General features: G+C 34.6%; 1 protein-coding gene, 1 long non-coding RNA gene and 1 pseudogene across 2 annotated transcripts; 2 read left to right on the top strand and 1 right to left on the bottom strand.

Annotated features, from left to right (window-relative positions):
* Positions 1–798: 798 nt before the first annotated feature.
* LOC120165283 (basic leucine zipper 43-like) lies at positions 799–1,434 on the top strand. The gene has a single exon (XM_039174832.1). The coding sequence runs from the start codon at positions 852–854 to the stop codon at positions 1,365–1,367; it is 516 nt and encodes a 171-aa protein (XP_039030763.1). The 5' UTR covers positions 799–851; the 3' UTR covers positions 1,368–1,434.
* Positions 1,435–3,511: 2,077 nt separating this feature from the next.
* Positions 3,512–6,058, top strand: LOC120165489 (annotated as a pseudogene).
* A 1,048-nt stretch (positions 6,059–7,106) lies between these two features.
* LOC120165381 lies at positions 7,107–21,428 on the bottom strand. The gene is made up of 3 exons (XR_005519815.1): positions 21,416–21,428; positions 18,593–18,596; positions 7,107–8,094 (listed from the first exon to the last, which is right to left on the bottom strand). It is a non-coding gene; the product is annotated as an uncharacterized LOC120165381 (long non-coding RNA).
* Positions 21,429–22,504: the final 1,076 nt, after the last annotated feature.

Genomic DNA, 22,504 nt, shown 5'->3' with positions numbered 1-22,504 from the left:
GCTTGGAAATAACACATCCCCACTTCAAAACTTTTAAAGATTTGATTTTCCTTCACCTTTTGCTTTATTTAGCCAAAACATTTCCCCGATGAAAATATACTCGTAAACTCTCTCTCTTTTCTGATATAAACCCATAATTCCATCTGAAAATGATTATCCACATCACAAATTGCATCTCTTGTTTCATGTATGTGAGCCCTCAATCATGCATGCATACATGCATGTCATGTGAGTAGATATGGTATAAGTACCATTCCCTATATGGCTATATGTGCATAACTCCATGCATAACAGACATGATCAGCATGCACGGACGAGTGTATGCAGTTTTGGAGGGGAAAAACTTTCAGTGGCAGATCCACCCTTGATTCAAGAACACGTATTCAATTTGAAATTTAAATTTTCTTCAATTAATTGTTCATTTTGTTGATTATGCACATCCCTTACAAAAGCTTTGTGTTACTAAATCATGTGTTCACCCTAAAAATATTTTTGGACACGTCACCGTGTATACTCGTTATTTTGGGAAAAATTGCTAAATTTAGTTTATTGTATTAAAGAGAAGAAAAGAAATAAGAAAATTTACATATATGTTTAAAAAGAATATTAAAATTTTAAACTTCATTCTTAAATTTTTAGGTCCGTGGTTTGTCTTGAGTAAGTTAATTCAAATAAATTGTCGCACTATTACTATTGTATTACATTTTGCAAGAGCGAGAGTGGGACCATGTTATCTTTTTATGTGTCTATAAGAACTCTCTTCTCCTCCAACAAGAGCTTATTAGGTGCTTCATTATCACTGATTGCCAATATTTAGTGTCTTGTTTTCCCTTCAGTTCCCTCCCCAAGTCATGCAACCTAGAGAGATTTCAAGGCTCCAATATATGGTACCTTTGATTCCGTCCCCGTATTCGGCCCCAGAATTCGATTTGAGTCGATTCTTGAATCCCCTGCATAATCTCTACACCCCACCTCAACTTCAGGAACTCATTCGTCCCCATTCATCATGTATCAACAGCAACTCGACCTCCGACGAGGCCGACGAGCAACAACTATGTGTCATCAACGAGAGGAAGCAAAGGAGGATGATATCGAACCGGGAGTCCGCGCGCAGGTCGCGTATGCGCAAACAAAGGCACCTTGACGAGCTCTGGTCGCAGGTAGTCTTGCTCCGGAATGAGAACCACCAGCTCATCGATAAGCTGAACCATGTCTCGGAAAGCCATGACAAGGTCGTCCAAGAGAATGCTCAGCTCAAAGAGGAAGCCTCTCAACTCCGTCTGCTACTCTCCGATATGCCACTCACTAGCCCTTACTCGACTTTACGAGACCTCGAACACGCTTTAGCTGACGACTCTCAGTCGTAAACCCTGTTTCATCCCCCAAATTTTATCTAGTCCGTTTGGTGTAAGTGAACCAGTACTCTCTGTGCTTACTTTGCCACTGCCTAGCTTTCTAAGATTGTATAAGATTTGAAGGCAATGAGAATAACACGTTTGATCATTTCATTTCATTTTCTTTTGAGTCCCTAATAACTGTTTAAATTGCCTGATAGGTACTCATATTTTTATATTTTTTTATAAACAATATGAGAGAGATAAATATGTGAGGTCAGGAGTACTGTGAAAAGGAGCCATAAGTGGCATCAGGTGGGGGAAGAGTAGGACTGAAATGACACGAAGGAAAGGTGGTGGGGTTGATTCATCATACAGAGACTCACTACCATAAAATGAAATTTCTATAAGATTCTTGCTTAATACTACATCCTGATGTTATGGTTATTATTTTATGATTTTGACTTTCTCTTACGTCAATTTTCGTGATCGATATGTATCATCAATATACAGAGCTAGAATATTTTTTGACATTCATCTTGATCACAATGACAATAAATGTGACACAAAGGAGAATATGTATGTGATCGTAATCTAAATCAATTCCTAGGAGTTTCCCTTGGGAACACTTCCACTTGGCCTGGTTATACAAAATCAGTGGACAAATCCAGGCAAATTTTGGGTCTTGGATTTAATAATAATCCAAAGTATCATCAGCATGAGGATATAAGATGGTTGGTAATTTGGAATACGCTGACGGTCAATCGTTGATCGTAATAATATTAATATTAAAACGTTCATTTTTTTCAGATTAGTATCTGTGAAATTTATTCAAAATCAACAAAAATACATCTAAAGGTTCAAAATGTTAATACTTTGATCTCCTTTAACGATCGTTCGATGAGATTAATTTTGAGGTATGTTGTTCTTCTTAAAAGAATGTTTCTCATCTTTTGAATTTTTAAACAAATATCTCAACTTCAAATTCGAAAAAAAGTCTTCAAACCTAAAAAAAACAGATCTTGTGTTTAATTTCATAAGCTGTGAAGAGGTTTTGATAAAATCTAAACCGATAAAATGATAGAAGACAACAAAAAAAATTCATCGGTGTTTAAAGTGACCGTAAAAGACATCAAATAATGATTATTTTTTATTACGATTAAAAATAAATAAAAATATCCTAATTTTGATTAATAAAATGATGAGATGAAATTTAAGAAAAATAAATAAATTTTGACTTATCATTAAACTATCACACCATATGACATGTTAACAATCCAATGATATAATTGAAGTTAAAAAATTAAAATTTGATAATATAATTTAATTAATTTAAAGTTTATGACAAAATTGATATAAATATTAAAATTCAATATATTTGATATAGTTCACCTAAACATCAATACACCCATTATTTTATTTCTTTAGAAAACATATAATTTTATTGTGTACTTGATACAATGTAGAAGATCATTGAATTTTTTTTGGAGTTTTTGAGTTTTGAGTACAATTAGTTGAAAATTAAGTGGGAGTCCATGTGAAAAAAATAAGAAGGGTGCGTTTGGTTCACGGAATGTAAGATTATCAATAGGAATAAAAGATTACCAGAGAATATGATTACTGGGAATGTTGTATTTTGTGTTTGGTTGGTTTAACATGAATGTAAGATTACCATGTTTGGTTAAAGGAATAAAATATTATTGGAATGTATATTTTATCAAATTGTCCTTATTATATATTTGTATAATATTACAAATTATAAAATATTTATATATTTTCTTAAAAAAATCAAATTCATGATATTTATATAATTTTTTTATAAAATTAAAAATATAAAAAAAGTTTAATGAAAGGGTACAAATATTTTTTAACTCCTGAACTTCATATAAAATTTTAATTATAGATTTTTTTTGTAAATTTAAAATAATTTAAGGATAAATTTGTAATTTAACCTTCGTAGAATTTTTATTATTCAATGACAGAATAAGAATATTTTTGAAAAAAAATAAAAATTTAAGTGCATTTTAGTCCAAAGCGTCAGTAACGTTACAATACCTAAGGAAATGGATATAATGACATTTCCGGTAATATATCCCAAAAAATTTACTATTAATAATAAAACATTACCGGAAATAAGATTCCCGGCCTACCAAACAGCCGAAGGGTAAATTGTCACTGTGCAGGTTGTTTCACCTACTGCCACTAGTAGTTGAGATTAGTCAAATTTGACCAAACGGCTCTTGCCATTTAATTCCTTTATATATTCCCTTTTATACACATATCTGCCCGAGTTCCGAGTACCCAATTGTCTATTTTGTTTCGAAGTTCAGATCTTTGATTCATCCTGGTTTTCTTTTTTATCAGAACAGTGAAAGATTGAAAGGTTTGGGTTCGTTTTCTTATGTTGAAATCTCAATAAAGTTTGAAGCTTTTTCATCTGTTGGTTTGATCCTGCATGACTGTCTTTTTAGCCAACAGTTCCTGCATGAAATAGTTTTTTTTATTTGATTGAGCTGATCTGCGTTTTCTAGATATTCCCCCTGTTAGTTCGTGCTTGCAATTTGAATGATTTCAAGATTTAAGTTGTTAAATGTGGTTCAGAATTTGGTTGTTCTAAATGTGCTCAGATTCAATTTTTTTAAACTAGGGTTAGTTGATGAGCTTGTAAAACATGAACATTTTAATGGGGATGAATTATCTTGTCTGATCTGAATGTAAATAATTTGTGGTTTTACAGTAAGATTTTAATTCATACATGAGTTGAATCTGCAATAAGAAGGTATTATTCAGTCTCCTGTATTTCATTTTAGTTTTGCATCTGTTAACTTTAGAAGTGGCTTCAGAACAATCTTTTTTGCGCATTTAATCGGTTTTTCTTTTGTCGAAACAGTCGACTTTTTGTCTAATGGATCTTAAATTTGTGACCCAAGTGGTACATTTTGCTTGTAAGAGTTCATAGAAAGTGCCGGTTTGCTTATTTAGTCAAGGATTTCGATGGCTGTATCATGAAAATGCTGGTCGCCTTTTACCTGTTAACCTTATCTGGAATGTCCCAGATGGTCTGTGCGGACAAGATTACTTTTAGTTTTGCACCTATCCATTGATGATTTATGTGTAAAAAGTTATTTCCTTGTTTTAGATTTTTCTTCGTTATCGAATCTTTTTTCCTTTTGCGTCTCATTAATTATGTCGAAATTGAACAGGAAGAAATATGGCTCCACCTACAAGAATAGGGCTTTCTGGTTTGGCTGTTATGGGTCAAAATCTTGCACTTAACATTGCTGAGAAAGGCTTCCCCATTTCTGTTTATAACAGAACTACCTCTAAAGTCGATGAGACTGTCGAAAGAGCTAAACAGGAAGGAAATCTTCCTGTATATGGTTTTCATGATCCTGAATCATTCATTCAGTCAACGAGAAGAGATGTCGGGACAGGGTTTGTTGTACCTTGGGATGGGAGTCTCGGGTGGTGAAGAAGGTGCACGGAATGGTCCCTCTTTAATGCCTGGAGGGTCCTTTGAGGCTTACAAATACATTGAAGATGTTCTTCTAAAGGTTGCAGCTCAAGTTCCGGATAGTGGTCCATGTGTGACTTACATCGGCAAAGGTGGATCCGGTAATTTTGTCAAGATGGTTCATAATGGAATTGAATATGGAGATATGCAGCTGATTGCGGAGGCTTATGACGTGCTAAAATCTGTTGGAAAATTATCGAATGAAGAACTACATAGTGTTTTCCGGGAATGGAACAATGGGGAGCTTTTGAGCTTCTTGATTGAAATCACTGCTGATATATATTTGGAATTAAGGATGACAAGGGAGATGGTTATTTAGTCGATAAGGTTTTGGACAAAACTGGCATGAAAGGTACTGGTAAATGGACTGTACAACAAGCTGCTGATTTATCTGTCGCAGCTCCAACAATTGCAGCTTCTTTGGATTCAAGGTTCCTTAGTGGGTTGAAGGAGGAAAGAGTTGAAGCTTCCAAAGTCTTCAAATCAGGAGGATTTGGCGATATCTTGACCGACCAAGTTGTGGACAAGGCAAAATTAATTGATGATGTAAGGCAAGCACTTTATGCATCCAAAATTTGCAGTTATGCTCAGGGCATGAATCTCATTCGTGCAAAAAGCATCGAGAAGGGTTGGGACTTGAAGTTGGGGGAACTGGCTAGGATATGGAAGGGAGGCTGCATTATCCGAGCTATTTTCCTTGACAGAATCAAGAAGGCGTACGATAGAAATCCTGAACTTGCAAATCTTCTTGTTGATCCCGAGTTTGCAAAGGAAATCATTGACAGGCAATCTGCTTGGAGAAGAGTTGTTTGTCTTGCTATCAACTCAGGTATTAGCACTCCAGGCATGTCAGCCAGTCTGGCTTATTTTGACACTTATAGAAGGGAACGAGTACCGGCTAATTTGGTTCAAGCTCAACGAGATTATATTTTGGTGCCCATACTTATGAAAGGGTCGATATGGACGGATCTTTCCATACTGAATGGTTCAAGATCGCCAAAAAGCTAAAAGATTAAGGTTACTCTAGCAGTACTTCTTCGGAACTTGCAATACATCTAATAACATGTTCTCTGGACTTTATGCTACACAGAGCTACGACTATGGTTATTTCTTCAAAATTTATTTTAATTTCACGCTGCGGATTCAGACCATCTTTAGAGTTAGTGTGTTGTATGCGGCACTGCTCTTTATGCTGTTTCCTGATTTGAATATGAATCAAGCCGATGACTTCTTCTTCTTTTTTTTTTACTTAAATGTGATATTTACCCGATGTGGGTCACTGTAGGAGAAGGTTAACTTCTTGCACTGTTAGATATCTCAACATCTTTTACACATACTGACCAGAAACGCCAAACGCCTTCTCCTACATCACTCTTAGGCTAAGGGAAAGTGGTCATACTTCTGCAAAATATCATATGGTATGCATTGCATTGTTTCATTCTTGAACTCTAGAACCATCAAATTCCTTTCGAAACTCATAAAACCCGGAATTTTCTTATTAAATTATCATTGTGGTGGAATGTGCATAATAATGTGTCCGATATACCATATACCATATTTCTCTATAGAAACTAGTAAGTCTCTGTTGACTGCAGATTTTTGGCTGTTTCCAGATCCTTGTCTAAATAGTTTATATATTTTTGCTTAATAGGTACAACGTAAAAATCTTACAAGAATAATTCTATTTAACATCGGATTGTTGAGTTTGCGTATTCGGTTGCGTAGATTAGTGACAAATCTGGTAATCTATTTGTTTAGTTTCTGTAATCTATTAGCAGTGTTGTTTGTGAGTATGTAATCATCTAATCCATTACAAACAAGTATCATTTCTCATATGCAGATGAACAAAAAGTGAAAGCCATTTAGGTTCATTTCTAATAAGAATAGTGCCTCATATGACAATAAGATAGAAGTTTATATTTTCATATAAGATGAACATTCTGTGTGTTTTCAGTTTCTTTTAACCTTGACTTATTGCCTAGCTGTTGCACTTTGCATTTCTTGGTATAGTGTAAGTTAGAAATGGGTCTGTCATTAAAAATGTCGTCTTTTGTCCTCATAGTTGGCATTTGTCCCTCTTTCCAGCACATCATACTCCTTTTGTTCATGGCTTTGCACATACAGACACATGAACTGACATCTGCACTCTAAAGTTTGCAGCTATGACCCCATGACCGATCACGATAACCGGAGTCGAAATGCAATGTTTCGATTCATTAGCAAAACGCGTAAAATGCTAAGGATGTTGTAATCTCGTTTGTGCATTGATATCAAAGATATAACATTTGCTTTTGGAATCATAAACACATTGCAGAACAGTATCGTCTCAGTACCGAAACAAAGAAATCAACATATTGTGATCATACATATATGTTATTGAAAGAGAGACCCTGAAAAAGAAAAATACATTTCAACGCTCTCGACCGGACTCTACTTGCAAGGATTGGCTTGACCACCGAGTCCCTTTTTGGATTTACCACTGTTTTCCGAACTCTTTTTCGTTTTTCTTCGCCTCCCTGCCCAAAGAATGCTTGCTAGTTGAATTACACTTGCCATGATTACCTTGACCATCCTTGTGTTTATTATGCTGATGCTGCTGATGATGGCTCGGGGCCAAAGAAGCATCCGATACCATCGAATCATCACTATTTCCAGCACCATCATAGACATCAAATCTGATATTGTGATATAATTCTCTTCACTGCATTCGTAATCTTCTTCCATCGGAGAAGCCAAGTAGCTCGTCCACCCAGATTCACTGCTGCTACATTCGTCGCTGCCGACAAACTGTTTGAAAGGGTCCATTATAAGAAGTTAAAAGCTGGAGAGAGCTATATAGGCAAGAAACTAGCCTATTGTGTATGAAGAAACAGAGAACAATAGTATATATATATTATATTTACACAAAACACACGTGTATCTTTACACTAAAAATTGTCTGTATAGTCACAATGGTGCAGATGAACCAAGTAGCGGAAACTGGATGAAGTATAAGAGAAAGGCATGTTGTGAAAGCATGTTAGGCCACAAACTCCCCACTTTGGCTGGCTTTCATGTCAATGTGTTCCTTTTAATTTGACATAAACAAAAGTGAGGTTTCCTGGATTAAACGTGCACGGTTTGTTTGTGAGGTTTAGCTAAGATGTTTATGCTTTTGTTCCGTCTTTGTTTGGTGTTGTTTGTCCGCTAAGAAAGCTGACCTGTGTCTTGTTTCCTATCGAATTAAACTATATGCCATGTGTTTGCCTTTGCCATTGTGTTTGAATGACTTATATTTATAAACAAACACTGTAACACCCACATACCGATACGGGTGACCCGATCCGAAGTGTCATATTAGGGTCATCAGAGCGACCCACAGTAAAAATCCAGAAAAAAGTTTCAACTTTTGTTAAAACATGTAAGATCATAAAACAATTTATAAATAAAATATAAGTTCAGAAAAAACATTCATATATTACAAACATTATTAAAATCATACAAGTTTCAGCCTCAATATAAAAATCAAATGTGACCTATATTCCCCCTAATTACACTTGTACCATACTCTTTAACCCATGCCAAAGGAACTCCCATTATAGATGTCGATAGTAGCACTGGATCAATTCTTTTAACCTTAAATGGTGAGTAAAGGAGTGAGCTTTGGGAAGCTCAGTAATTCAGAATTACCAAGTGATGCTGAAGGACATGCCGTTAAATGAGAAAACATAAATTTTTCTTATTGATTTAGACGTCTACAGATTTTCGTGAGGAGCTAAGCTTCCATTGATATTTCTTCAAGTAAAAGACAGGAAGGTTATAATTCAGACGAAACATTCAGATGACCAGGTTTAGGAGATCAAAATAGGATGTTTAGTGTATTCCCACGAAACCAGAATAAATAAAATCATAGATTATAAATAGTAATATTTTATTTCAATAAAACAAATTTTTAAAATCATTGTAATATCCTCCATCCGAATACTCCATATGCAGTCCCCCAGAATTGTATCCATAAGGGCTTACCCTAAGCACAAAGCAAAGGAGCCACCCTAAAGGAGTACCTTGGGGCTTATGGGTCTACCCAAGGGATTAGGTCCGTAAGGAATTAGCAGCTTGATCAGAGCTGAATCTCTGTACTCCAAACTCCTACCCATACAATATCCAGTAGAAATCAGATTTAGCAGTACCCTATAATATCAAAATCATGATCCAATAGAATATTGTAAAAATGACTATGTAGTTAATTTAAATCACATTAATGCCCTCTACCCATACACCATATGCAGTTCCCCAGAATTGCATCCATAAGGGCTTATCCCAAGAGCAAAGCAAATGAGCCACCCTAAGGGATTACCTTGGGGGCTATGAGCCTACCCAAGGGTCACCTTAGATCCGTAAGGAATTACTAGCTTGATAAGAGTTAAACCTGCATACTCCAGTATGCTACTCAAAACAATATCTCAATAAAACGATTCACATAGTAAACAGTGAATTCAATGGTCCACAAATCTCCATAATCATATCTTCTAGTAAAAACAAGTAATAATATAACATATATCATATAGCCATGCTACATAATCAGTCAACTTGTATATCAGTAAATCAATAATTTCGGTAAATCACATTTCAAAACAGATAAAACAATCATATGGCATGTAGGGAACACACAAGAAGATTCAGTTATTTTTCGGAGGTATTTGATCATTATCCATAAGGGAAAAGGTAGAATTTTCATAGATTGATCAGATTTCAAGTACGTTGTTCCTATATAAAAAGGGTTCGATTACTAACAGATCTAACCAGACATTTAGGAATTGATACTTCAGTACCATTTAGGATTCAAATATATCAGGAAGGTATTCATGAAATTTACGTCAAAATAATTTAAAATTCATATATAACTAGAGTAATTCCATTATTTTGGCAATCAGGGGCATTTTTGGACCTCTGATTCTTCAAGAGTTCTTAGTAATTTAACTTAATAATGGTTGGGCGATAGTTTGCAATATTCAAGATTATATCGAATCATCAGACTTGAGTCAAGTTACACTAATCAGATTACAACACTACGATATTTGCCAATCATTTGGGTCAAGATACTTCACAGATATTCCCTCCCCAGTACTGATTACACTAGTTGAACGAACCTCCTTTATAATCAACATCGAATAGATCTTCATAAGACAAACAAATATTTTGGTGGTGTTTAATTTATTTATGAATTGCAATAATATCGAGAACGTCGGACATACTTGGGTCGTGATTCACCTTAAATGGCTATACAAAACTTAGGTTTATCGGTGTTTCTAAATTTACTAAGGACATCCACTTATTTTAAGTCGTTAGGTTAACAAGTTGCTTCAACAGTCGATGTTACTTCGATCATCTTAGAATTAAAGGTATTTTGGTTATTTTAGGGTTTAGGGTATTTTGGTCATTTAAACATTGGTTGTTATTTTAGTTGTTTCGCAGCTCGAGGACATTTTAGTATTTCTGATCAAAATCAATCCAAACATATGTTCTTTTTCTGGTAATTTGGTTATGTATGTCTTTTTAGGGTTATTTTTCACTTTTAGGGTCAATCTTGGTCTTTTGCAATGTAAAGGCATTTTTGTAATTTTACTTTATAGGTTTTTTTTCATTTTTATTTTGAAAGAATACTTAATAATTTAATGATAATTTTTCATATTCAAGATTTATATTGAATTATCATGATTGTGGCTGAAATAAGGTTGAACATATCTCAACACCGCAGTACTCACTAATCATTCGAACTGATATCCTTCAAAATATTCACTTCCCAATACTAATTACACTAGTTGACCTAGTCACCATCATACCACCATCAGAACTAATCTTGAGAAAACGAACATATATCCCAATAATATTATTTATTTCAGTATTGCACTAGTATCTAAAGGGACCGACGAGCTTGGGTCATGTTCCAAGACTTTTAGAGGCAGTTCAATGCTTAGGTTTAAGATATTTTTAGGGTTTATCCAAGGTCATCCACTTATTCCAAGTCATTTCCACTATCAGAGGTAAATCATATCATATTTGTATCCTAAGGGCATTTTTGACATTTTATCTAGATCAATATAGGTTTGGAATAGTTAATATTTATTCCCAGCCCAATCATATTTATTTATGCATTAACCAATACCTAACTTATACCATACAACATGCAATGAGTAGTAAAATATTACTTCGATTTACGAGCCACACCGATCAACCATTTAAACTCCATTCGATCGCCGTCAAACTTTAAGTCCATTACCATGGTTTTCAGAACCGGACCGGTTAGCGAACCGTTCATGCTACCGGTTCACTGGTTCAACCGGTCGAATCGGTCCGACCGGTCTGAAAAACCGGACGACGTCATAATTATTTAAAAAATTAAATAAAAATACCAAAATATTAATAAATAATTTTTTATATCACAAGTCATATTTAAGCAAGTCATAACATATATAAGTTAAAAACCATAAAATCAAGTGAAACAAAAGATTCAAATTAACTACAACATAATATTTAAGGTAAAACATATTAAATAATAAATATAATTATATAACTATAATTAAAAAATAAATTTGGGGTTAAAAAATCATAACAAAATGATATTGTTTGGTTTAATTTTTTTAAAAAAAACAATCTCACATGGCTAACAAACATAGAAGAGCATCCAAAAAGTCTAAAGAGTAAAAATATGAGAACAAAACAATCTCACATTGCTAAGAAACATAGAAGCGCATCACAACTAACTTCTATAAATAATAGATGTAATTTTGCATTCAAAATCATGGAGCCTTTTGGTGAGCATTGAGTGAACTATTCTTTCACTTCAATCAAGCTCGAATTTTAGGCTTCAATCGAGCTTCTAATTTTTTTTTGAGTTCAAGCCTTTTTGAGTTCAAGTTTCAATATTATTTTCGAGTTTGAGTTGAACTTGATTATTTTTAGCTTGTGAGTTTGAGTTGAGTTGAGCTTACTTTTAAAGTTTTCAAGTTCGAGTCGAGCTCAGCAATACTCGAGTTCGACTTGGCTCGTTTAACAAACGACGTTGTTTGGTTTAATTTTTTTTTAAAAAAACAAAAATCCCGGTTTTTCCCGATTTTTTTTCAGTTTTTCCGATTTTCAGCCGGTCCGGTTCGAACGGTTCAGCGGTTCTGGAAGGTTCACTAATAGCGGTTCAACCGGTTTAGATTGAACCGGACTAAGCAACGGTTCCCGGTTGAACCGGTTGAACCGACCGATCTGGTCTTGTTTTCAAAACAGAGTCCATTACCATAAAGTCTTAGATACATATCTAACAAATTTACGTCAGAAACAGAACTTAATCGAAAAACCAAATTGAATCTAAAGATAAAAACTGAAAAACGACTTACAGAGTTTGAATTTGGCAAAACAAACTTCAGATTTGGACTTAAGATGTCGAAAAAACATAAATATGGCTTTTCATAAAATTTGACTTTTTGGTCAAACTCAACGATCAATGGTCAAAGTTAAATTCAACTTTGGTCAAAGTCAATGTGTTGACTCAACCGGATTAACTCAGTCGGGTCAAACAGACCCGGTTCAGATCGAATTGAGCAGGTTCGGTTGACGGTGACATGACTGTTTCAGATGACGAACATGGTCGGGTTTTGAGCGCACGGCGAAGATGAGTCCAATGGTGGTGGCAGTGAGGCGAACCAATGAGCAAGGTGGCCGAAATCGAATCAAAACCGAGTGACGACGGGGGTTTCGACGAAGCTTTATAGGTTTCTCCACGGCGAACGAAGACATCTAGCAAAAATTGGCCATAGGGGTTTTGGTCGGACTTCAATAGCGCTTCTATTGAGACGGTTGGAGTCAATCACCCACGAGCGATGACGGAGGAGGAGCGGTGAGGGCTTCGAAAGCCTTTGCTATCAATTCAGACCAAACAATGGTCGATTCGGGTCGTTAACGGTTGAGGACGAGTCTTGGGAGGATGTCGGTTCGTCTGGTGGTGTCGGAACACCACAACGACGACCAAGGAGGGCAAATCGGTGGTCGAAGGCTTGAGGACAAAGGGTTTGTTTTATGAAATTCGATTTGGGGCTAAGGATTTCACGAACACCCCGACGTCTAGAAAATATGTTAAAACCAAAAATATGAAACATAAAATAAGTATTTATTATTTAAAATTATCAACAGTGACCTAGCCCAATTGGTAGAGTGATGGTCGATCATACCTTAGGTTATGAGTTCAAGCCTCCCAACCGCACCTTTATTTTATTTTGGTGTAAGTTGATATTTTATTTTATTATGGGTAAATTACGGGGCTAGTCTCTGAACTTTCTAGATATTCAAACTTGACCCAAAATTTATCAAAACTGTACATTTCGGTCCCTTACTAAAATTAAATAAATTAATACTTAGTAAAGTTTAAGAATTTTGGGCCTCTCAGCCATTGCTCCTTCAACCTAAATCAACCCTAAGACAATTGCAACTAAGGCCTCTCAGCCTCCACATTAAATTACTCAACTAGTGTCCCTAGATTTCACGGTTTTGGCCCTAGCAACCCTCCCATCATGTCGGCAGCCACCAGCACCCAACAAAACCACCCATCTAGACAACACTGCCAACTGACGACACCCTAAACCTCACCCGAGTCTGACACAAGGCCATCGTCCCCTCCTAGCACACATCAACACCCTTTAGGAAAAAACCCAAGATGCATCCAACAACCCCCAGTTGTGCACCAACAGACAGTGGTGTCACACGGGACTAACAACTGTAACAACAATCTTTCCTCATCGGTAAGGAGCTCCTTGTTAGAACCAAAATGTAATTAAACATAAATCAAACTATGATCTAATTATACAAAATCATCAATAATAAAATATTAGAATTGTGAAAACATTCCTGAATCTAAAAGATTGAGATCTTAAAGATTACCTTAGGATTGGGATCTTCCAAGATAAATTTCTCTCGAGTATAGACTCTATTATGGGGATATTAGTAGAATCTGTGACATCATAAAAACTAGTTGAATATAGAACAAAATAGATAATAAGCTCTTATTAATATTCATAAGCAAACAACAATTCCGAAATAATAGAGAATTTTTATCTCAAGATATCAAACACTACATCAATACAAAGTCTTTGGAAAATTATACTAACAACAAACGATATTCTTGTTGTAGTAATCAAACATTGACAATAAACTATGTCGAATAAAAGACTAATCTTTGAACTAATATAATGCTCACATAAAAATACCTTATAATTGTCACATATTTATTACCATGGTTACCACTTGAAATCTGATTAAATATTAACTTTCCTTTAGGCTAATTAATAAACACATGAATTAAAAAAGCATAATCATCTTGATATTTCAAATAAATTAATCTACGTAAAAGATGTGATTTAGACAACATTTTGTTTCAACGAATCTACTAAAATTTATTTATTTCATAATAATAATTTCCTCGATAACCTACAATCAAAACTAAAATTATAACTAAATCAAAATAAATATATTGTTGAGTTAATCGATTGACGGAATTGGCCAAGAGGGGGTGAATTGGCAATTAAAAAGTTTGGTGGAAGCTTTTGCAGAAAATTTAAAGAAATTGCACATCGATTTAGAGTGGTTCGACTTTATCAACCAAAGTCTACGTCCACTACCTTAGATATCCACACTAAGGATTTTCCAACAAATTCACTAATTTGTTCTTTCTTTTGAGGCCAAAGAGATAACCTTACAACTCCCTCAAGAATATACCTCAATTCTTGAGAACACTCTTTTCTCAAAGAAAAATACAAATTTGCAAACTTACAAGAAAAACCTCACAAGGCAAATATGTTTGCACAATTCTAGAACAAAGAAAGAACACTCAAGAATAAATACAATTGAGCACAATAAGTGTTCTTGAAAGAAAAATGAATATTGAATGAAAAATAGGCTTGAAATGCTCAAACTTGAGGTTTGATGCTTTCTCTTTGATTCTCTCTTGATTCTAATTGCTTGATGTTTTCTTATTATTGATCAATGGCTTCTAAGCTTGCTTAAATACACCTTGAATCACTTCTGAATGTTGGGGATAATTAGAGAAAATAATATAGTCATTTTAGTGTGAAAACAATTAATAAAACAATTTGGAGCGTGGGGGGAATCGGTACCCCCTATGGGGAATCGGTTCCCTAAGTGTAAAATTCAAATATTTCGACCGTTATAAAAGGGGGAATCGGTACCCCCTGGGGGGGAATCGGTTCCCTCTGAGCATACTGGAATTCTCGGAGCCAAACCATTCAGGGGAGAATCGGTACCCCCTATGGGGGGAATCGGTTCCCTCTGAGCAATCTGGAATTTTTAGCTTTGAAATGGTTCGAAATACTTTGTAAAATTATTTTGAAATTGTTTTAAGATTACAACTTAATTTTACACTTTGAGTAAGGATTAAAAATGATCTTTGAAAGATTTGGAGTAATGTTTTGATATTCGAATAATTCTATTGAATACTTAGAAAATCATTTGGAAAATCTTAAAATTCATTTTAACTTAATTTGTTATATCGAAATATCAAAATGTATGTGAAATGGCAAAATTGGTATATCTAATCATGAAGTAAATGATGCAATAATGAATAAATTTAATCACACCAAATAGATAATTTCTAACCATTCATGAATCCAAACAAATTCAAAGTCAATCAATCCACAAATTCAAACATTCTAAAATATTCAAAATGTTAAAACAACAAGTTTGGAGTTCAAAGCAAAACATTTAATCACATATCCAGATCAAGAGGAGGAAAACGAGCTCGCATAGTGGCCATTTCGTTAGTGAGGTCATTAATACGTGCGTTGGTTGCTTCATTATTTGCACGCATTTCCCGAAGAATTTTTAATTGTTGAGCTCCCATTGTGGATAAATGGGACTCTATAGAAGTAAAGCGCGAATCCATAGTAGCGTATCGAAAATCGAATGTCTCCATAAAGGATTGGAAATATGGAGGCATTGGATGCGTTTGTTGTGCTTGCTCTTCGGGCTGCTCCTCAGGCTGCTCAGGTTCATCTTCGGCTTCATCGATGTCTCGCATTAATTGCTCAAGTTCGAGATCTTCGTCAGCTTCGGGTGGAGCTTGTGAAGAACTAGCTCCCGGAGTATTTGCAGAAGATCGAACCCATTCCCCGGTTTCCTTATCCTTAATCCATCCTGCTCTCATTAAGGAAAGAAGGTGAATTTGTTTCTTAAGAGGAAAAACGACATCTAGACCGACTCTAAGCCCAGCTTTGGAAAACAGATTACTCAAAATACAACCGTAAACAAGAGATGAACAGAGTTTTTTATTAGGAACAAGATTTACGGTTTCAATAATTTTAAAAAAAATAATCTGAGGTAGGTTGATTTTAATATTGTTTTTGAAACAATGTAACCACCAAAGATCTAAGGCTCTAAGAGTAGAATAACGACCTCCGGATGGTCGAAACCAGCAAGAAATCATTAGATAAAGAAAACGTTCATGAAGGTCTAGGACACTTGCACTATCCCTTCTTTTATAACGAGATCCTAAAACCTATTTTTCATTTGAAATCTCATCATTATCTAATCCGAATGTATTGGCTATGTAAGTCGAGTCAATATATAAGAATTGTCCTAGAAGGTAGGAACGAATTCCTATGGTTTCGGTTTCAGTTTGGTTTTTAACACAAACGGCATTAGAATAGAAAATACGAACAAGTTGATAGTAAACGATGGGTTCAAAGTCAAAGAGTTTATCAAATTTCCACTCTTGTAAAAGATGAAGATATTTAAAATTGATAGCTAACATAGCTTGACAAGAAGGAATACGTTCTTCCGGATTTGTAAGAGTCGAAATATTGATAATACCAAAAACGATGATTTCTTGGACCAGAATGGTTGAAACACGAATTTTGGATAGTCAAATTAGGATCAATAGGATTAGGATTAGAAATTGGAATAGGTGGAGGATTTGAAGGTGGATTTGGTTGACGGTGTGAACGACTAGATGAAGACCTAGCACGTTTAGGATTGGACATGGTTTAGGAAATCGGAATAGAATTGATAACCTGCAATTTAGAAAACACATGTAAGCAATTTAATCAATCCCAAAACTCAATTGAGTCCTCAATATTTCAAGGTTCTCTAAATCAATCCTAATGGGCAAAGTTTTTGAAAAACTTTTGAAAAATATGGTTTTGAGAAACAATATATGTATAGTTTTCATAACAACAACATAATTTAATCAAAACACAATAATTTGAAAATTAACATTTTTTTTAATTTCAAAAATTTTAAAAAATTTGGAAAATTCTTGTGTTTTTGATGAAATTGGTTGTAATATCTAGTTTCTAATCACTAAACAATCAATGCCCGATCTAAAGTTCATCCTAGAACTAATTAAAACAAGTCCTATGTTCAAAATCAATAAAATAGGGAGTTTACAAAATTTTACCTTGAAGGATGAGATTGAGTGGATTTTGATGTTGTTTGCACGATTTTAATGATGATTGCAAGTTTAGGAGATGATATTTGAAGTGAATTCTGATTAAAATCGATGATTTGAGGCAAGAATGGAGATAGGGAGAGAGTTGAGAGAGAACGGTGGAAGAGAGAAAAATAAGAGATGTTTGAGCAAAATTGGGTTCTGCCCGTGTTAAAACCAGAACCCCAGGGGGGTATCGATTCCCCTATGGTGGGAATCGGTTCCCTCAAGGGGGGATCGATTCCCTCTGCACCAAAATGCTAAAATCCGATTTTAAACACCCAAAATGCTAAATTAATTTCCTCTAGTGGTATTGGCAACTCATATATTGAAAATTAATCATGTTCAAACAATTCAATTAATCTTTAAACGATATTTGAACATAAAAATTTTTTATCAAGAATCATAAACTCCCCTAACTAATAGCAATGAATGCAATCAAAAATTACTATTATAGCATTTTCATTTATATTAAAAGTGCTAAAATTATTTTAAACACTCAGTGAAGATAGATTGGTCAAACCTAATTCTCTTCTAAGTGTCCAAAATCGTTCCTTGTCTAAAGGTTTTGTAAAGATATCCGCTAATTGGTGCAAAGTATCAACAAATTCTAGAACTACATCTTCCTTAGTGACATGATCTCTAATGAAGTGATGTCTTATTTCAATGTGCTTAGTTCTAGAGTGTTGGATGGGATTTTTAGTGAGACAAATAGCACTAGTATTATCACACTTGATAGGAATGGTACCTACTTCAATTTCATAATCAAAAAGTTGTTGTTTCATCCATAAAACTTGTGCACAACAACTACCAGCTGAAATGTATTCGGCTTCAGTGTAGATAATGCAACACAATTTGTTTCTTTGAAAACCAAGAAATTAGCATATTTCCAAGGAATGGCAAGTACCGGAGGTGCTTTTCCTATCTAATTTGCATCCTCCATAATCCGCATCAGAAAAAGCATGCAAGCTAAAGCTAGAGTCTCTAGGATACCAAAGTCCTAAACTAAGAGTGTCCTTAAAGTATCTAAAGATTCTCTTAACAGCTAGTAAATGTGATTCCTTGGGGTATGATTGAAATCTAGCACATAAGCAAACACTAAACATAATGTTCGGTCTACTTGCAGTTAGATAAAGTAGAGATCCAATCATTGACCTATATAATTTAACATCTACACATTTACCTCCTTCATCTAAGTCAAGCTTTGTTGAAGAGCTCATTGGAGTGTCATGAGGTTTCCCATTTTCCCGTCCAAACTTCTTGAGCATATCTTTGACGTACTTAGCTTGATTGATGAAGATGCCATCTTTTCTTTGCTTGATTTGGAGTCCCAAGAAAAATGAGAGCTCCCCTATCATGCTCATCTCAAACTCACTTTGCATTAGCTTAGAAAATTCTTGGCAAAGAACATCATTAGTAGAACCAAATATTATATCATCAACATAAATTTGAACTACTAATAAATCTTTACCTTTATGCTTCAAAAACAATATAGTGTCAACCTTCCCTTTTGAAAAACCTTTTTCAATTAAAAAAATTGACAATCTTTCATACCAAGCTCTAGGAGCTTGCTTTAAACCATAAAGTGCTTTTGTCAATTTTAAAACATGATCTGGAAAATTTGAATCTTCAAAACCTGGAGGTTGTTCCCATACACTTCTTCTTTTATAAAACCATTTAAAAATGCACTTTTAACATCCATTGATATAATTTAAATTCATTGAAACATGCAAATGCTAATAACATTCTAATTGCTTCCATCCTAGCTACGGCAGCGTATGTTTCATCATAGTCTATGCCCTCTTTGAGTATACCCTTGAGCAACAAGTCTAGCCTTGTTTCTCACTATATTACCACTCTCATCAATCTTATTCCTAAATACCCATCTAGCACTACAGTAGATTTATTACTAGGCCTTTCAACTAATGTCCATACTTTTCTTCTCTCAAATTGATTTAACTCTTCTTGCATAGCCATAATCCAATGTTCATCATTTAATGCTTCTTTAATATTCTTAGGCTCTATGCATGAGATAAATGCAACATAATTACAAATATTTCTAAGAGAAGATCGAGTTGTACCCCTTTGATGGATCACCTATAATTTCACCATCCTTGACATAGTTGTACTCTCTTGGATAAGATACTTCCCTTTCTTCAATGGTTGGATTCTCAAGAGGATCATGAGTTTCCTCATTTTCGTTTCTTCCTTTGATGATGGTTCTCCAACGTCATGTCTAACGTCATTTGTATTTATAACACCTACATCATCATTCACACAAGAATCCTTCCTCGGAAGGGATTATCATCGAAAACAACATGTATAGACTCTTCTACAACTAAAGTTCTTTTATTAAATACACGATAGGCTTTAGAATTTAAGGAATAACCCAGAAAAATTCCTTCATCACTTTTAGCATCAAATTTGCCAAGGTTTTTTTTACCGTTGTTTAAAACAAAACATTTACATCCAAAAGGATGAAAATAACTAATGTTAGGCTTTTTATTTTTGAAAATTTCATATGGAGTTTTCTTTAAAATTGTCCTAATCATTACTCGATTTACAACATAACAAGCGGTATTTGTGGCTTCCGCCCAAAAATATTTTGGCAAATTATTTTCACAAAGCATGGTTCTAGCCATTTCTTCTAAAGTTCAATTTTTCCTCTCAACAACTCCATTTTGTTGAGGGGTTCTAGGTCTGAAAAATTATGGCTAATACCGTTAGAGTTACAAAATTCAGTAAATCCAAGATTTTCAAATTCAGTTCCATGATCACTCCTAACACTAGTTATAGAGTAACCTTTTTCATTTTGGATTACTTTTGAAAATGTGATGAATTGTTCTAATGCTTCATCTTTAGTATTTAAAAATAGAACCCAAGTATATCTAGAATAGTCATCTACCAAGACAAATGCATATTGTTTTCCACCCAAGCTAGTAGTTCTAGTTGGCCCAAAAAGATCTAAATGGATCAATTGTAAAACTCTACTAGTTGATACATCATTAATGGATTTAAAAGAAACTCGCTTTTGTTTTCCTTTAGCACAAGCATCACAGATTTTATCATTATCAAATTTAAGCTTAGGCAACCCTCTTACTAGGCCTCCTTGAATTAACCTTTGCAAAACACTCATACTAGCAAGTCCTAGTCTCCTATGCTATAACCAACTATCATGTTCATCCTTAGCAACTATGCATAAATTAGTCATATCAAAAGAATCTAAATGCACCATGTATATGTTCCCTATTCTATGACCAACAAGCATAATCCGATTAGATGCAATGTTAATGACTTTACAACCATTAATTTCAAATAAGACATTGAATCCTTTATCGCATAATTAACTAATACTCAATAGATTATGCTTTAATCCATTCACATATAAAACATTTTTAATTTGTATGGAAGAGGTATTACCAATTGTACCAATACCTTCAATGTGACCTTTTGAATTGTCTCCAAAAGTCACTTCTCCTCCATTTTTGGCATTAAGCTCAATGAACCGGTTTTTGTCTCCGGTCATGTGTCTTGAGCATCCACTATCAAGGTACCATGAATTTGAATTTGTTTCCCGTGCCTTGTAGCAATGCTCCTTTCCCTACAAACATAGATTAATTTTTGATTTTTGGTACCCAAATTCTTTTGGGTCCATATTTATTAGTTTCCAAAATCCTAGTCCCCTTAGGTATCCATTTGTGTAGGATACTTTTATGTTTAGTAGTAATGAGTTCTTTAGGAACCCACATACTTCTAACGATTTTTCCATTAGAGGTTCTTTGGGGACCTCTATGATTGTAGTTTTTAAAACTTTTTCTAACAAAGTTGGATTTTGAATTTCCACCTTTTTCAAAATGTTTTGTTCCAACTTTATCAAAAGAAGTTTTAAGATCATCAATTTTCTTTTGATGATCATCATTGATCTTTGAAAGTAAATTTTGCAAATCTAAATTTTTCTTTTCAAACTCTTCTAGTTTGATTTGCAAATCTTTGATTTTACTTTCAAGATCGTTGTTGGTTTTGGATATGAATTTGTTTTCATTTTTCAATTTTGAAACATCATTTTTATATTTTAAAAATAATTTCTCATAATCCGAAGCCAACCCATTATATTCCTCTAATAACTCATCATAGGATAAATCATCAAAATTGGATGAGTTAGAGGTTACCTTAGAATCTTCCCCAAATGCCATCAAGCACAAGTTAGCTACTTCTTGTTCCTCTTCATCGCTCCATGTAGCCACATGAGCCTTGTGCTTATTCTTTGATTGGCCCTTTTTCTTCAATTGTGGGCAATCATATTTAACATGCCCTGGCTTTTTGCATTCGTAGCAAATGATTGAGTCCTTCTCTTTCGGTTTATTTTTGAGGCCTTCATTTCGTTTGAATTTTCTTCCTCGATAAGGTCTCATCATTTTTCTGAACCATTTGGCAAACAATGCCATTTCCTTGTCATCGTCATCGTTATTCGAATCACTCTCATCTTTTGTGGATTTGAGAGCAACTCCAATGTTTTTCTTCTTCTCCTTTTCCTTTGGTGTCTCGTCAATCTTGTCGAGGTCCACCTCATCTTCGAGCATCATTTCATGAGTGAGGAGTGACCCAATTAGCTCTTCAAGAGTTAAGGACATTAAGTCCTTAAACTCGATGATTGCCGTCTTCTTTGATTGCCACGATTTTGGGAGGGAGTAGACTAACTTCCTCACAAGCTTTTCATTTGAAATGATCTCTCCATATGATTTGAGACCATTGACAATCGTTGAAAATCTATCCGTCATAGCTTTGATATCTTCATTTGGTTTCATCCTGAAATTTTCATAGCTATGCATTAGAATACTAATTTTAGATTTCTTTACCTCATCGGTACCTTCATGAGTGACTTGAAGTTTGTCCCATATTTCTTTGGCGGTTGTACACGATGAAACTTTTCCGTATTCATCTGGTCCAAGAGCACAAAAAATGATATGGATGGCTTTGGAGTTGAGCTGGAACATTCTTGTCTCTCCTTCACTCCACAACCTTGGATGAGTGAGAGGTTTGATGTATCCTTCTTCTACAGCATTCCATGCTCCCATGTCACTTGCTTGAATGAAGTACATCATTCTATTCTTCCAATAGGCATAGTTAGCTCCATTGAAGAAAGGAGGCTTGTTGATGGGCATCGAGTCGAGACCGGAGTCGATGTTTGAAGCG

This window comes from Hibiscus syriacus, unplaced genomic scaffold (genome assembly GCF_006381635.1).
Source record: "Hibiscus syriacus cultivar Baekdansim isolate YM2019G1 unplaced genomic scaffold, ASM638163v2 tig00111582_pilon, whole genome shotgun sequence".
Lineage (NCBI taxonomy): Eukaryota > Viridiplantae > Streptophyta > Magnoliopsida > Malvales > Malvaceae > Hibiscus > Hibiscus syriacus.
The sequence above is the reverse complement of the archived record's forward strand: the minus strand, read 5'-3'. Positions and strand labels throughout refer to the sequence as shown.